General features: G+C 40.7%; 1 protein-coding gene across 2 annotated transcripts in view; it reads right to left on the bottom strand.

Moving 5' to 3' along the window:
- fstl5 (follistatin-like 5) overlaps positions 1-17,265 on the bottom strand; it is a 173,642-nt gene that overhangs the window by 50,526 nt on the left and 105,851 nt on the right. For both annotated transcript variants that reach the window (XM_077247697.1, XM_077247698.1), the window contains exon 6: positions 15,460-15,580. In XM_077247697.1, coding sequence (XP_077103812.1) covers positions 15,460-15,580 — 121 coding nt within the window. The remainder of the gene's footprint in view (positions 1-15,459; positions 15,581-17,265) is intronic.

Here is a 17,265-nt window from a genome sequence, read left to right as displayed (position 1 = left end):
TGAGCCCCATCTATCAGCTCCGACTCTTCAGAGAATCTGATGAGCATCTAATACGACTGAAATCGCTGTACTGCCCAAGGCGAGAGCTGAGATGGCTTTACAATCTGACTCTTAGCTTCACAACACGTTTTAGAATGATCTTGATAGGCTTTGTGCTACTTTAAGCACGCATCTCCTGATAGTTTCACTTAGTTTTGAAATTAAGATTTTAATGACGGTGAGAATTAACAGCTGTTCCTACGAGCCTCTCAGCAGAAAGGCCAACCAAACACGGCAGTCCATTATGAAGGCTTCTTTTCAACTAAAAACTACTCAACGTAACATCTAGTTTGAATTTAATTATCTCTACAGCCAAGACTCAACAGCATTCAGTCATTATAGGATAGCTGTTGAAAGATCTGCATATATCATTTCTCAGTTTTTCAACAGCGTGAGAGGAATAATAGAGCCAGGTGCCAAACACTTCTGTTGGTCTAATTAATGGTAAAGTCTCTTCATTTGCTTTTCAGTGGAACTATACCCTGACCTTTTTGGTTAACCAAGGCCACCTGCTAATAAAGCTGACAGCGACTAGCCTTTAAATGAGAAAGATAAGGAAAATGTTAAAATCAGATTTCCAAGAAAAGCGTCAGCACTAGCAAGGTAAAGTAGTTATGCTTTTAAGTTAAATAAATTTTTCTGTAGAGTGAGAGCAGCTAATTTCATTCCAAAAAGCAACAATTAACCAAGGTGAAATGTATTAATTTATTTAACAGATTTCTTCCATAGGGGGCTTCAGTGTAGTTTTGTATTGCTAGCTTACAGCGAAAAGACTACCTTTACAGTACTTTAACAACTTTAATTTATAACAGGCTGACATGCTAGTTTTAAAGTAGCTTCCTCAATAAAATTGCACTGAATATTGATTGATTTGATCTCCTTCCCATGATCAAGTTAGTGAATTCTAAAATGTTTTTTCAGTTATTTTAATTACAGCGATGCACAGAGATGCACACAAGTGAAAAACACAATCAAGCTGCGGCAAAACAAATGAGTGCATGGGTTGGGATATCTCAAATGATTATGCAATTAAAGATCCTGGGAATTATAACCAGCTTGCACGCAAGACAAACATGCCTCTCGCCTCGCAAGCGGCAATTTTACATTTCAGCGCTGTGCTCTCATTTAAAGCTAATTCACCAAATTAGTCGGTAATGTCTCTTATTCATTGTGTTGCTCTCAGCTCATATAGTGGATAACAGCAGTGTAGAGCTGGTGCACCTTTAGCAACCCTCATTTAATGTCAGACTCATTCTGTATGGCACACTCTCTGCATTCATGAGTGATTTCAGGGGAATACTTCTGTGGAACAGTTATGAGAGAGAGAGGATCTGAGAGTATATACACCATAGCACAAATACATGAGTCACTTTTTATGTATTTATCCAGAGATCAGATATGTATTCGAATTTTGAGCAGAAACAGAGCTGTCTTAACTTTTCAGTTGCCAAATTTACACTGCAAAGGTGACACATGCTTCTGAAGTGGGATTTAACACAGACTGTGTAATGCTGCTCAGAGGTGGCATAAAGGCATTTACACAGCAATCATAACTCTATACTTTGATATTCGGAGATGAGTTGGGTCAGAGCAAGCACAATTTATACTGGCTTTTAATGCGGCATTGCATCTTTACACTGAATTTTGAGCAGAAACAGAACAACCTTAACTTGTCTGTTGTCAAATTTACACTGCAAAGGTGGCAGAGAAGTACTTATGAAATGGCATTTAAAAGACATCTTTACACAGCTGAGTTAAAGTGATAGTTTGCCCAAAAACGAAACTTCTGTCATTAATAAAAAACCCTCATGTCATTCCAAACATGCAAGACCTTTGTTCATCTTCGGAACACAAATTAAGATATTTTTGATGAAATCCGAGAGCTTTCTGACCCCCTATAGACAACAGCTCAATTACCATTTTCAAGGCCCAGAAAGGTAGTAAATACATTATTAAAATAGTCCATGTAATGTCCATGTAATAGTGGTTTAACCTTAAATGTTATGAAGCGACGAGAATAAATAATATATATATATATATATATATATATATATATATATATATATATATATATATATATATATATTTTAAAACCACTTTATTCAACAATTTCAGTCTCTGTCAGTCTCAAAGATGGTTTCTTTCATTTTAGGCAGTTTTATCACACTGATGCAAGTTCAAGAGTTCATATTTTAAATAAGTTTGGTTTTAGTTAGTTATTTGATGCTATAAAAACGGGGATGTGACATCATAGTTGACAGTTGTGATTGACAGCTTCTCTGAGTGATGTATTGTCATGGAGGCACCAACGGGCTTTTTTCGGGATCTTCGGGAGGAGATTGGAGCTTGTGCAAAAAGCAGAGGTTTGTTGCAAAAAATGACTAGTTGCTGACATATTGAATGTATGTGTTAAACAGGTGTTAACCATCAATTCTAGGATGCTAACCTAGCTAAAACAGACTACATGAGCTAAATATTGTTGATGTTGCTGTTCACCAAATTGTGATGGTTGTTTAATTTCAGTAAAAAATGTTTACAGTAAACAATACATTAATATGTTATTTTTTAAATATGAATATGTGGTTAGCGCTGTAGTTGTATTTATCTTATTTTAACAAGTCTTCCGTTTTGCTACAATCAGCAGACATCAAAATTGGAGCAGTCAGGCTTCTTAAAAAACAGAGGATGGTTCTTGTGATTGATTCTGCGGGAGTGTGGTACCACCTTGATTCCACGGCTCCACTTCAATTCAAGTGTTCAAAGGAACTTCAAACATATTTATCTGTCACAGTCTATCCTGGGATTTTGTAAGCCAATGAATTAATGCGAGGATCATCAATTGATTGTGAATTCATCATTGATTGTGAAGTTGTTCAGTTCAAAGGGTTCTGGGTTCTAATATGTGAAAATATTACTTTTTAATTTTAATAAAACAAAATTGCAGCTCTACACCAGAGGTTGTACATTAGAAGTAAGGACCCCTGTATTTGCATTTCTTTTGTGAATTCAGAAGAACTGACAGTGAGCCATGGACAAACTAGACAATATGGAGCATGTGTGAGCTGAATTTGACATTGTTGTTTTCCACTAAGAATGCAGTGACTCTCAGCAAAACATTCAAACATTTCCATTTCAGCACCACTAACACAAAAACAAAAAGGCAAGCTCAAGCGGTTTCAAAAAGTCGTGTGGACGAAGAGAATGAACTCTTGCTGACTTATCAGATTGGTTTTTTTTAACAGTATGGGGAAATGAGAGAATAATGTGAGGTACTAAGAAATCAGAACAGAAAATAGCAGACTGCATTTGGAGAAACTAAACAGCTAATGTTAGACAGTAAATGTAATGTGTATCAAGGCAAACCTATTCCTTTTCTAATCATCTAACATCTGTCAACCAATCATTTTATGATAGTGATGTCAGCTCATGCCACATTATATCAGGAAATTCCAGTATTGATGGGGAAATTTGCATGAATATCAAAATTCTATTCATGACTATTATACTGCTCATGGAGTGTATAGACAATACACAAAAGGCAACAATTCACTCTTGATATATTTTTCTAGGATTCTTATATTTCCATTTTTGTCATTAATTAAGTTTTTTTATCTCTACGAAACACAACATTTTATTTTACAGAACAACTGTAAAATCTGCCTTCTTACATACAAAAAAGTAGAGATTATTTCTGCCAGACACCATAAAGGACAAAAAGTGACATAAAAGTATCATGCAAGTGGTCCATGTGACTTGAGCTACACAATTGTTCAAAAGTTTTGGGTGTATTATTGTACATTTTGGGTGTACATTTTAGAATCCTGAAACACACACACACACACACACACACACACACACACACACACACACACACACACACACACACACACACACACACACACACACACACACACACACACACACACACACACACACACACACACACACACACACACACACACACAGCTATATCATGTCCTTTTTGGACCTTCAAATTGGGGTGAACTATTCCTTTAAGCATGGCTACATCTTCATCTTTTTACCCTATTGTCATTGGCAAAAATGAATCCGAACTCTCATGAATACAAAAATAAAGCCTGAATGCAGTAAATCAGTACAAGTACAACTACTTTTCAAAACAGACCATGTGTATGAGTGAGCTCTAGAATTCAGTAATATTTTTTCAAGCCATTCAATTACACTCTTTTGTGTCTTAGTAGATTTGGAATTTGCTCCAAGGCAAGGCACTGCGTTTTACAATTCCCTGTAGGATTGAAAGACAAATGGATTTTTCAGAACGAGGAATACAAGTGAGAAGATGAGTATTTGTTTAGGCGGATGTCAGTGTAGGAAACAGAAAGAGAGAAAGAGAATATGGTATTAAAAACACCCAGATGCAGCCTAAACAAATATGGTGCACCAATCACAATGCAAGACTACATATAATGTGGAAATATTATGGCAGGTGCTGTCCAGGCATTCAATGTAATCCTCGGTCAACATTTGTGATTAATGACAGTGCAGCAAGTACAGGTTTTGCCCCCTCATTTAGAGCGTGTAGCAGATGAGTAGACTCTCCATCAGGGCTCAACCATCTCTCACAGCAGTAGCATGAGTCTTTCCCATTACAGCGTGGTGATGCTTCTACTGCAAGCAGAGCTACAGTTAATCCAACTCAGTTAGAGAAATCCCATGCACACAGCAGAAGAATACGTTTATTGCAGGGTCCCCCAACACGCCTGCCCGCTATGCCACTCCCCCAAACTTTTGAACAGTAGTGAAACTTTTTTAGCTGCAAGCGTCAGTTAAGGGGATTTCTTTGAATTTCAATTTATTAGAATTTTTCGGTTACCCTATATTTTGATGGACGCCTTTAAATATTCTGTCTAAAAGTAACATTGCGCATGTCAACTAACTTTCATTACATGTCAACAAACTTTCATTTGAGTATTAGACTGGTAGGGTTAGTAGAATAAGTTGACACGTACTTGCAAATTTACTTATAGTCAGTAGAATGTCTGTTGGGGGACCATCAAAATAAAGTGTTAGCATAGTATATTAAGCAGTTTACTAAGGGCGATTTCACACCTGAAAGTCCGCACCAAGGTCCGAACCAAAGTCCACGTTTTGATATATTTTATACCTTCAGAAAGTTTTGGTTTGGTTTCACACAGCAATTATGTGAGCGCACTAAAGAACTTTACGTGACATACGACATGAAGACAGGACATACGTTGTGTCCTGTCGTCATCATCTATGTGGGCTGCATATTGACATTGATTGGTTTGTAAATGGATGTGCGTCTGACGTCAGCGTGTTGTCAATTCGGCGGGTAACTTTGACAACATGAATGAACAGATGCATATCGTTGCAACTATATTTGGAAAGAGTCTGCATTTTTGTGCGTTTTTTCCAGTTGACTTCTTATTATGTCACCAGACCATACTTCATTTAAAAACCTCGTTTTCTCCTCTCCCCATGTGCTACCAGGGCTCATTTTTCCTGCCACCTTCTGTTTTTTCGGCTATGCAGGAACCACCGGAAATTCCTGTAAAAGGTCTGAAAGTCCTTTCTCTACCTTTGTTCAGTTTGATCCTGACCGAGACTACCTCTTTTCGTCAGACCAAATTTTATCTGTTTGGTCCGGACCGTGGTCCGGGATAGGTTTCACACCTGTAATTTTGATTCGGACCAAACTGAAAAGTCCGAAAGTCTGGACAAACAAGGTAGGTGTGAAAGGCCATTAAAATAAAGTGTTACTAAAGCTGCGTTTCCACCGAAATTACCTAGAACAATTTGTTCCAGGAACTTTTTTCCCCCCCAAGACCTATTGCTTTCTGTTTCCACCGCGGTCTAAAGTACCGTGAAGGTTAAGCAAATTAGTCCGGTGACGTAGGAAAGCACGCACCGCAACAGATTTTTTAATGAAATGCTGTGTGGAGTCAACCAATCGAAATGCGGCATGAACTCAACCAATCAGCATGTTCAGCGCCCAAGTCCCCTCCCCTTAAGTTCCTGAACTTTGAAAAAATTATATCTCGCAAGCAGGGACTTTCTGAGGGGGAAGTCTTTACCCAGAACTTCATTTAGACTCTGGTTCCTGTGGTCGAAACACACAGAGTACCACCCCAAAGTTCCTAGTTCCTGTGACATGTTCCTGAAGTGGAAACCCAGCTTAAATTTTCTACCTTACCTTCAAATTTGAAATGCTTATCGTATCGATTTGCAACCTCAGTTTAAATTAATTAATATTCAGGAATTGAACGGGAATGTAAAAAGCATTCTCAGTCAACCCAATTCTGAATGGCACACAACCCTGTAATTAACACAACAATTCGAGAGTCACGCCTGTCAGTCCCAAACACTATAACACAGCTAAAGAGAAAACCAGAGGAACACCAAGATTTCAGTCATTAGACTTTAGAACTGCTACTTTAGGATAGTTTACAATATACAATATAAAAGCTCAAGAAAACAAGGAGCGATGCCGTCAACAGTCTTCAATCATAATTACCAGCTGCCCTCTCATCAAAAGTCATGCTCCGCTCTCCGCCGCCTATCCACTAGTACATTTATGAGTCTGTAAGGCCTCTGTGATAGCTGCAGAATCTTTTAAAAGTTGAAGTCATTGAAGTCAGATGGAATAAAACCTTTACTGTGACCCAATCAATGTGAGAGACAGGCAGTAATAGAAGCTGAAGAAAGGCTCACTTCACACCACCTGTGAAAAACACCATCTCCATGGCACTTGTCAGTAGAGACACTGGAGACACACTTATATTAGCATGCCATCACAGTACACATACTTCTAATTGAGCTAATTGGAGCTCGTATACAAGAGGGACTGTTCAAGAAAAAAAAATGGGATAGACTCCAGGTTAAATTTGATAAATTAAAGTGCATTTCACACCGGATTACAAAACTGTGATTTTTTTTTAATCTATCTTTCTCTACCTCGCCAACTTGTTTTTTTTCTCACTTCCCATATGGCAATCTTTAAAAGTCTGTATTGCCTTTCACCGAAGTCAATTTTGTTTCAAGTGAGGCCCTTTCTTATCACACAATTCTCCACTGCCAATGATATTGAGCAGATCCTGTATTTCTGTGTGTGTGCGCGAGTGTTTGTCTGTTTAGCAGACAGAGCAGGTGGATTGACGTTTTCTCCGGAGGCATATCAGCCCTGACAGGTGAAAGGAACGGCATTGTGGGCCGGCGTGGCGTTAAGTAATTGCGATCTGACTCCACTGGCGGATGTAAATAGTGCATGGAGCATGAAGCATACAGATATGCCAACTGAAGAAACCAATCATGATAAAGAACCACGTAGACACACCAATCACAAGTAGGAGCATGAGTAAACAAGAGTCAAAAGCAAAAGAATGACAGCAAGATTTGTCATTGTTGGCTTCAATAACTTCCCAATACAATATATAAGAATTTTACACAATTTTAACTTCCTTTTAATTTGTATTTCAGACATTATAAGAAACCCTGAAGTAATTACGAACTATATCATTATCATAAGTCAAGGTATATTTTACCAGTGCAAGCATAAACATGTTAATGCACCAATTTGTGAGCAAATTCTTTTTGACTAAACCAGTTCACAAAACCAGACTAAATGATTTGTTCGCAAAATGGATTGACTGACTCAACCCAATCGTTCCGTCCAGTTTTGGTTCAGCAGATTCATCATTCAGATTTTGGAAAACTTATTTAGAAACTGATGCTGAAATATATGCAAGATATTACCAGTCCGATTTTCCTCATGCTCGCAGAGCCTGTGAGATTCATGCATGTTGGGAACCGAGCCTGATAAAAAAACATGAGTATACAATAATTATAATTACTGCTATGAATAAAAATTTCACATGTTTATCCTTAAAATTGTGTACTACTAAAATAATTGAGAAATGAAAATCCTCTCTAATGCTAGAGAAGATGGCCAGAATCTGAGTAAACACATTTAGCATGTTCTCATAGACCATGTGCTAATTGCTGCAATATGGAATCGAGAGGGCATGAAGAACCCAGACAACATCTTTCAGTAATGAACTTAGATGCAGTGCAATTAGAAAGTTTTTAGGCTGCATCATGTACTTAAACACCGCATAAGATACCTTGCCCAGCTCTTTAAGATTCCCTTGCCCTCCATCTTACTTTAGGAAGACCAGAGACTCTCCAAACCAAAACTGGACCGTTTCATTCTTTCATGGCCTGTCACTCTCTATCAGGACTGAGATATATACCCATGTGACTAATGTACACCCGGACCTGGAGAGTTTGAACAACACAAGTCAACACTGACAAGCTCTGTTCACATCAGTAAATCCCATCAGACCAGATTCAACCTTCCTTATCATACCAAAGTGTGCTAACCCCATCAGACCAGAGTCTACTACACCATAGTTTACATTTACCCCAAGGACCACCAAGATCAAAATCATGCAAGAGTATGTCTGAGTTATTCATGTGAAATAATAAATCATTCATGCAACAAATTAATGTTAAAACCAGCCAATAAATCATGTTGTTTACAGATTTTCAGCTGCATCTCCTGCATCACAATCCCTCACCACAGACAAAGCCAGATCAAATATCACAATGAATACTGGGAAACAGCTGCTTGACTCACACACAGAGCGATTTTATCACTGGAGGTCTCTAGGTAGCTGTCTTATTGACCATTATTGTAATACATTATTGATGGGCTGTATATAATTAGGCATAGTTTTTTTTTAATCTTGTAAATGATAAAAATAAGATACCATTCTACTTTGGAAATCAATCAGTTTTCTTGCTGCAGTGTTTGTGTATAAATTGCAACACATAATACAGTACATCACATCATGAACAAGATTAATGAGTTTAATTCTACGAATCAAACTCACTCAGAATACCAACAATTTCTGATATGGTTTATTTGCAGCATTTTGTATTATATCGCTGTATGTGGGCTGAAACAAATTACATAGAACGGTGAAACTGCTCACAGTAGCATTAACCTCTCTATCTTGCCTACACTTGACTACTATCTCACAGGAGACAGATCAATGCCTTTGTTTCTATCAAAAGTTGCCATTTTACATCAATGCTCATTTGCATAAAGTTAAACTTATCTCAACTCAACTTTTCTTGGACATGCCCACATAAAAATTAACGATTCCGTGTTGCTTTAATGTTGAAGGTCGCTATCAGTGTGAATATACATGGAGTGAACAGTGTCAATGAGGGTAGAAGAGGACTGAGAAAACATATTGAGAAAATGGTTTAGAGCAGGTGCCCATGTGATGGAAAAAGAAGCCAGGATCTGGTGAATCCGAGAAGCTCATATCAGTGGGTAAATTTCACACTGAAGGTCGAACTGACTAAACGCATTCACATATTCACATTCTCATACACGTTGTGGCAGATATAAAGCACCAGCTCACAGCATGAACTCCAATGCTGTTGGTACAACCAACATGCACTGTTTATAAAGTAGTATTCTTCAAACTCTTCAAAAACATTTGTTCAAAGCATCAGGAGCTGAAAACAGACAGTGTGAAGGAGTTCTCTGAAGGTGTCTGACAAAATGTCTTGTAATCTTTTTATCTTTAAGTTTAGAAGAATAGCAAAAGTAGCAATACAATTTTTTTGTTTGCCTGTAGGGCTGTTCCCGCCTCATCCAAACTCCCGCTGAGATCGGAGTAAATGCACAGAGGCAGACAAAGGCAGTGATTCTCATTCTAAAACCTACTTCCTGTCTGAAAAGCTGCTTTTTGCTCAAAAACACAGTTGTAACATTGGAATTCTCTAAAAAGTGCTCTATGCATTGTTGTCCCTTTTTTTTAATTTATCCTATCCCGACCCTTACAAATGTGTCCGCCCTTGCTGAATGTCAGTGCAAATTGAGTCAAATTGAAATGTCAGAGGAAGATGAAACTAAAAAGCTAAATGAGACCGAGCAGACATGCTGAATGCTAGAGTAAAAGGTTGGAACTCATTTAGCAAGTTTTGCTTTTATTTCGAATCTTTCAATATATGTCATTTCTTGTGACAAAAGGAATGCTCCATAGGGAGCTTGTATTTAGAGCCAAGAACTCGATGCTTTTATCTATATTGGGAACACTAATGTATTCTCTATTGGGATAGACATTTCACAAAATGTTTATACAAAGAGCAAAACCCCTGAATAAGAAGTCCTCACTAATAATATAATATAATATAATATAATATAATATAATATAATATACATTATTAAACATGTAAAACATTAGTAAAAGCAAAAGTTACATTTGTTAACATTAGTTAAATGGTTCATCTGTCATTAATTACTCACCCTCATGTCGTTCCAAAGCCATAAGAGTTTTTTTCATCTTCGGAAAACAAATGAAGATCTTTCTGTCCCTCCATTGGCAGCTACGCAACTACCAGTTTAACGCTTCACAAAGTTCATAAAGACATCGTAAAATGAATCCATATGAATTTGGGGTTTTATTCAAATATAAAAATTGAACATAAACAGATGGTCAACCAAACTTGCTTGACGCATGAGTCAAGTCAAGTCAGTCAAGTCACCTTCATTAATATGACCTTCATTTCAAAACACACACACACACACACACACACACACACACACACACACACACACACACACACACACACACACACACACACACACACACACACACACACACACACACACACACACACACACACACACACACACACACACACAAGTTTGGGGTCAGGAATATTTTAATACTTTTATTCAGCTACAATGTATTAAATTGATAAAAAAGTTACTGGAAAGACTTAAATTAAAATGTTACACAATATTTGGGAAACACTTTACAAAAAGTTTCATTAGTTAACAACCTTAGTTAACATGAACTAAGAATAAACAATACTTCACCATTTATTAATCTTAGTTAATATTGATTTCAACATATACTAAATTTAATATTATATTATATTAATATTAAAATCAAAGGTTGTATTTGTTAACATTAGTTAATGCACTGTGGACTAACATGAACAAACAATGAACAGCTGTATTTTTATTAACTATAACTAAATACTGTAACAAATATATTGTTCATTGTTAGTTCATGTTAGTTAATACATTAACTAATGTTAACGTGTGTAAAGTTATTGTAAAGTGTTACCAATATTTGATTAAATATTTAAATATGTTTTATAAATGCTGTTCCCTTTCAGTCGCTCACGTTCCACATAGTCCACCCCTAGAACAAGAGTCCAGGCATGCAGTGGTCTCCACAGATGCCTCCAACACCGGCTGGGGGGCCACGTACAATGGGCATGCAGTAGCAGGGATCTGGATGGGCCCCCAACTGCATTGGTACATCAACTGCCTTGAGTTGTTTGCAGTACACCTTGCTTTGAGACAAGAAAACGCTGCAAAACGCCGGTGCTCGGCAAGCATGTACTGGTTCCGTACGGACAACACTACGACCGTTGCGTACATCAACCATCAAGGTGGTCTACGCTCCCGTCGCATGTTGCAACTTGCCCGCCACCTCCTCCTATGGAGTCAGAAGCATCTGAGGTCGCTTTCCATTTATATTCACGGCCAGCTCAATCGTGCCACTGACGAGCTCTCATGACAGCCTGTGTCCCAGGGAGAGTATGACTCCATACCCAGGCGGTCCAGCTGATCTGGGACCTCTTCGGGGCCACACAGATAGATCGGTTTGCCTCTCCGGACTTGTCCCATTGCCAGTTGTTTTACTCCCTGACAAAGGGGACCCTCGGCACGGATGCACTGGCACACAGCTGGCCCCCGGGCCTCCTCAAGTATGCGTTTCCCCAAGTGAGCCTTCTTGCAAAGACTCTGTGCAAAGTCAGGCAGGAAGAGGAGCAGGTCTTGCTAGTTGCCCCTTATTGGCCCAACCCGAGAGCACCCTCTACCAGGCATGCTTACGCCCTGAAGTGGAACCTGTTGAGTGGTGTTCTTCTCACCGAGAAGACCCCCAAACGTGTTCGATCGGTTCCGTGCTTTCTTTCCTGCAAGATGGGTTGGCGCAAGTGCTGTCTCCCTCCACCCCCAAAGTGTATGTTGCCTCTATTGCCGCACATCACGATGCAGTGGATGGGAGATCCATGGGAAAGCACGACCTGATCGTCAGGTTCCTGAGGGGAGCGAGGAGACAAAATCTGTCTCGCGCCCCCTCTATACCCTCTTGGGACTTATCTCTGGTGCTGACTGCCCTGCAGAGACCTGTCTTTGAGCCTCTGCAGGCAGCTGAGTTAAAAATCCTGTCTTTAAAAACAGTTCTCCTGCTTGCTTTGGCCTCCATCAAGAGGGTAGGGGACCTGCACGCATTTTTGGACAAATCGTGCCTGGAATTCGGGCCGGATAACTCTCACGTTATCCTGAGACCCCGGCCTGGATATGTTCCCAAGGTTCCTGCCACTGCCCTTTGGGACCAACTGGTGAACCTGCAAGCGCTGCCCCCAGAGGAGGCAGACCCAGCCCTGGCTTTTCTCTGTCCCGTCTGCTTCTTGCAGTGTGGACTATATGTGGACAGAACGCAAAGCCTCAGGACCTCAGACCAGCTCTTCGTCTGTTACGTAGGCCAGGAGAAGGGAAAGGCTGTCTCCAAGCAGAGCTTGGCCCACTCGATATTGGATGCCATCATCTTGACGTATGAGTACCAAGATGCACCTTGTCCCCCGGGACTGCGAGCTCCCTCCACTCGGAGTGTAGCCGCTTCCAGGGCGTTGGCGCAGGGTGCCTCACTGACAGATGTTTGTAGAGCTGCGGGCTGGTCGACACCTAACACGTTTGCTAGATTCTATAGCCTATGTATTGAGCTGGTTGCTTCCTGTGTGCTCTTTACATAGAAGCCAGTTAACACTGTAAGCCGCGCTCAAAGTGTCGACTTGCTGCTCCATTCCCCTCCTATGGATTGGATACGTGCGCCATTCTTTCTCAAGGTGAGTTCCCCTTTAGCGGAACCCTGTTGAGTTCCTCCACACCCCTTCGGCATTGGACGGGGCGGAGTGTCCGATGCTAGGCCTACCACTCATATGGTATCTCCACCGCCCAGTTCATTTGTGTATCTCCACGTGTTACCTCCCTGCAGGCTGGATGTGGCTTCTGTAGCATCCCTCCTTCCATAGAAAGGGCACACTTTCCCATTGTTATCCAAGTTTAACTGAGTGGGTCTTACGAAAAACAGCAGTAACTTCCCTGGCCTAAGCCCTGTCCCATCTCTGCCTCAATAATGCGGGGGGATCAGTAGCTTTTGTCTAGGCACTGGAAGGTGGCAGCACTAGTGGCGTTTTAATTGGGATCCCAATCAGTCGACATGTCGACTACATCGAATGTGAGCAACTGAAAGGGAACGTCTCGGTTACGTATGTATCCCTCGTTCCCTGAAGGAGGGAACGGAGACGTAGTCCCGTCGCCACTATTGCTGGACCACCTCTGACTCCGCTCGGCTCCTCAGTGAAAAACAACTGGTGCGTGCATCCACTTCCGTATTTCAGAAACAAAAATGTATCACAGTTTCCACAAACATATTATTAATAGAATAAGCATATTAGAATGATTTCTGAAGCATCATCTGACACTGAAGACTGGAGTAATGGCTGCTAAATAAGTACATACACAAATATGTTTCGATAAACATATTATTAATAGAATAAGCATATTAGAATGATTTCTGAAGCATCATCTGACACTGAAGACTGGAGTAATGGCTGCTAAATAAGTAATACACAAAAACGTGTATAAATACATTTATAAAGTACAAAAAAAGGATGCAGCCTTGGTTAGCATAATATATTTAAAAAACAAAACAAAAACAAAAACATTAACATGTAAAAAACGTAAAGACCGCACACTTTTGAACAGCAGTGTGTGTGGTCCTAGTAAACCCTACGTTATGGGGAAAAAATGTCACCACGAAAATGACACTATCTAAATTCCTTGTCCTTGTGGGGACATTTTTTGGTCCCCGTGAGGAAAACAGTTTATACATAATTCTATATGATCCTTTTTAAAAATATTAATGATATAATAATGGGGAAACCCAATGTGTCTGTGTGTGTGTGTGTGTGTGTGTGTGTGTATACATTAGAAATATATTTCTGTAAAATAGAAAAATGTAAAATAAAACCAGAGGACAGTCTCAGTTTGGTGAGATCAGTCATGTCCACCTCTTCAACATTGAACATATTTTATCAGCTTAATTACTATAGGCACTCCATGGAGTCTGGGCGTTCATCTACTTTAGTAATATAACTTAGTTTCCAGGCTGACACAAATGCTCTATACCAAATGTTACTTGCATCTTGAGTCATGCAGTTAATTAGTGTGCCTCAGTTTCTCTTCAGCAAATCCGTTAATGAGAACACGAAAGAGGAATATGGTACTCAGGCCGCCACTGTTCAGTGGCTTACTGAAAAATATGACTGTAGACTTCAATTAGAACTTAATTAGGATCCATTCACCTTTACAATGACCGCAAGATCTGACTTTCTAACAGTGGGTTGTCGGAGTCACAGTCTATTTCAGAGGCCGTTGACCTTGTGGAATGGACTAACAGAGAAATGTCACTTCATTACATGTCATGCCAATGGTCTGAACTTGCCATGAAGAGCAGGGCTGGGATCCAAGAACCTGGAAATTGCAATTTTTTTAGTGGAACCTAATGATTTTCATGATGTTTGGCTCTGTTCACAGTTTTTCAACTGCTACATTCTTCCACATGCATAGACGGAGCACTGTGCCGGAACTGAAACATTTTTTTTCCTACTATGGAAGTCAATGGGGTCCATCGACTGTCTGGTTAATGACATTCTTCAAAATATCTTCCTTTGTGTTCAGCAGAAGAAATAAATTCATACAGGTTTGAAACAGGTAAATGATGACAGCATTTATTTTTAAGTGAACTATTCATTTCAGTCCTCAGTAGTTGCAGTTTGATTCGTGAACAATTGACTGAGTCAGCTGAATAAGTAAAAAAACGTAAAAATCGGTCAACAACAAGCTTAACTTGACTAAATCTGTGTTACTCGACTTACTGAACTGCAAGTCATTACTTTCATCATGTCCAATTGGAATCAGAACTAGATTAGTTAACTTCCCACTAATCTACTCGCTGTGAGAATCCTACTAAGAATCCTACTTCCTACTAAGACTAATCTACATCCTCTGAGAATGAACAAATATCCAAACATGAAAAAATTGCACAATGAAATTAAAACTGCTCACATCTGTAACCAAGACTGAAAATGTGTTGTTTCTTCATGATACTGCAATTATCCATTGTGCTATTAACAAATGACACTAAAAATAAGTGTCACAGTTACTGAATGTGCATTCAGCCATGAAGGTGCTAATTATGCAGCAGAAAATTTCTCTCAGCTTTGCTTACTTTCATCACTTTATCAAAACCCAACACTCACCAAAAGCTGCGTAGAACTCCTCTCTAGTTAGGTGTTCGTCATCGGTGACGTCGTTAAATTTAAACAGGTCAAACAGGGTGCACTCTGATGCCGTCCTGCTCAGATCTTCCTGCTTGATGACCTGCATGACAACAAGATTAAAGATCAAAACATTAAAGAGATTAAATCCAGAGCAGCACCTACTGTATGACACTTTAAAATGATTACTTACCAGAGCAAATGTGTTTTGAGCAGTAGCTCAAGGAAATACTAACAAAGGATGTTCAAATTTAAGGACATGTTTGTTTACACAATTTTGGTGCCATCCTGGGCCTCCACATGACGTCTGATGTAAAATCTCCATCCTGAAGCAAAACTTCTCTAGTGTACCATTCTGAATAATTAAAGATGTGATTCCTATCTGCATCAGACATTGTGCGTCCTCGGCTGGCAAACATCCAGAACTGAGCAAGATTTTATAACAGCCTTATGCTGGAAAACATGAGGGATTACTGTAAAACGTTCTATCATACATTCATCCATGCCAGAAATATCTGCTGGTAATTACAGTTAGAGAAAGAAAGCTGGAGGGATTGTTGATAATACATGTTAGGGGTTAGATACACAGTTAAGATTTGGAAAATGCCTTGAGCATATGCGATATGAACAATCATATTTAATTTGGAGACTGGTGGTCAATAGATTCAAAACTTATTGGAAGTGATATAACTCCACATAATATATATATATATATATATATATATATATCATCTCCTGAAAGCTTAGGCATACGTAGTGCTAAGGCTGACCCACACTGACACTGACAGAGACCTTCTTCCAGACGGGGATCGTCACATCATCTGCGCTCGCTGCCTGGGCCGGGACCACGCAGAAGCTGCTTTGACCAAGGGCGGATGCCCGGAATGTGACGACCTGGGTCTCTCCGCACTGCGGGCTCGCTTCGCCGCTTTCACCGTGAGCGAGCCCATCGCCGACACCCCTCTGCTTGAGCCGCATGTTAAGAAAAAGCGCCGCTCACAGAGGCTTCCTGAACCTGAGCTCAGTGACGTCACGCCAAGCCAGTCTCCGCGTGCTTCACCGCCGCTCTTGTCCTCCCCACCGCCGGTTCAGTTCACCCAGCCGGACCCACACCCCTCTAGCAGAGCGGTGGGCCTTGTGACTTTCGGCGCGTCCGAGGACGATGGGGGAGTAGATGACTCTTTGTCCATCGACGCTGCATCTGACGACTGGCCGGGCTCCACTTTCGACCCCGCCCCGTCGACGCTAACTAACACGAGTGGGGGATCCTCTATGGATACAGAGATTGTCCGCATCCTCTCTAAGGCCGTGGATACAGAGATTGTCCGCATCCTCTTCTTCTCCCGAAGAACCAACCCGAAGCCGACTGGACGAGTGGTTTCTGCAGGGGCGCCAGCAGGCCCCTCGGCAAAGGCCTTCTCCTTTCTTCCCGGAAGTTCACGACGAACTCACCAAGTCATGGAAAGCCCCCCACTCTGCGCGTCTGAAGCCTTCTTTTTCTTCGTCGCTCTCCTCTGTGGACGGCGCAAAGGAAAGAGGCTACGAGGGAACGCCGTGGCCAATCATCTCTGCCCGCCCTCCACCACTGGATGGAAAGCCAAGGCTTCCCACCCCTCGAAGCCCTGCCGCACTACTCAGCTCTCGCTGGTCGCGCCTACGCCGCCGCAGGCCAAGCTGCGTCAGCGCTTCACTCAATGGCGGTACTTCAAGTGTTCCACCTGGCTCCGTCTGGCCCCGAACCCGAAGCCTTCAAGGACCTACGCAGCGCGACTGACATAGCCCTGCGAC

Source organism: Siphateles boraxobius, unplaced genomic scaffold (genome assembly GCF_051911475.1).
Source record: "Siphateles boraxobius isolate OS27281-9 unplaced genomic scaffold, OSU_SipBor_1 3, whole genome shotgun sequence".
NCBI lineage: Eukaryota > Metazoa > Chordata > Actinopteri > Cypriniformes > Leuciscidae > Siphateles > Siphateles boraxobius.
Note: the sequence above shows the minus strand (reverse complement) of the source record. Positions and strands in the feature narration are given on the sequence as shown.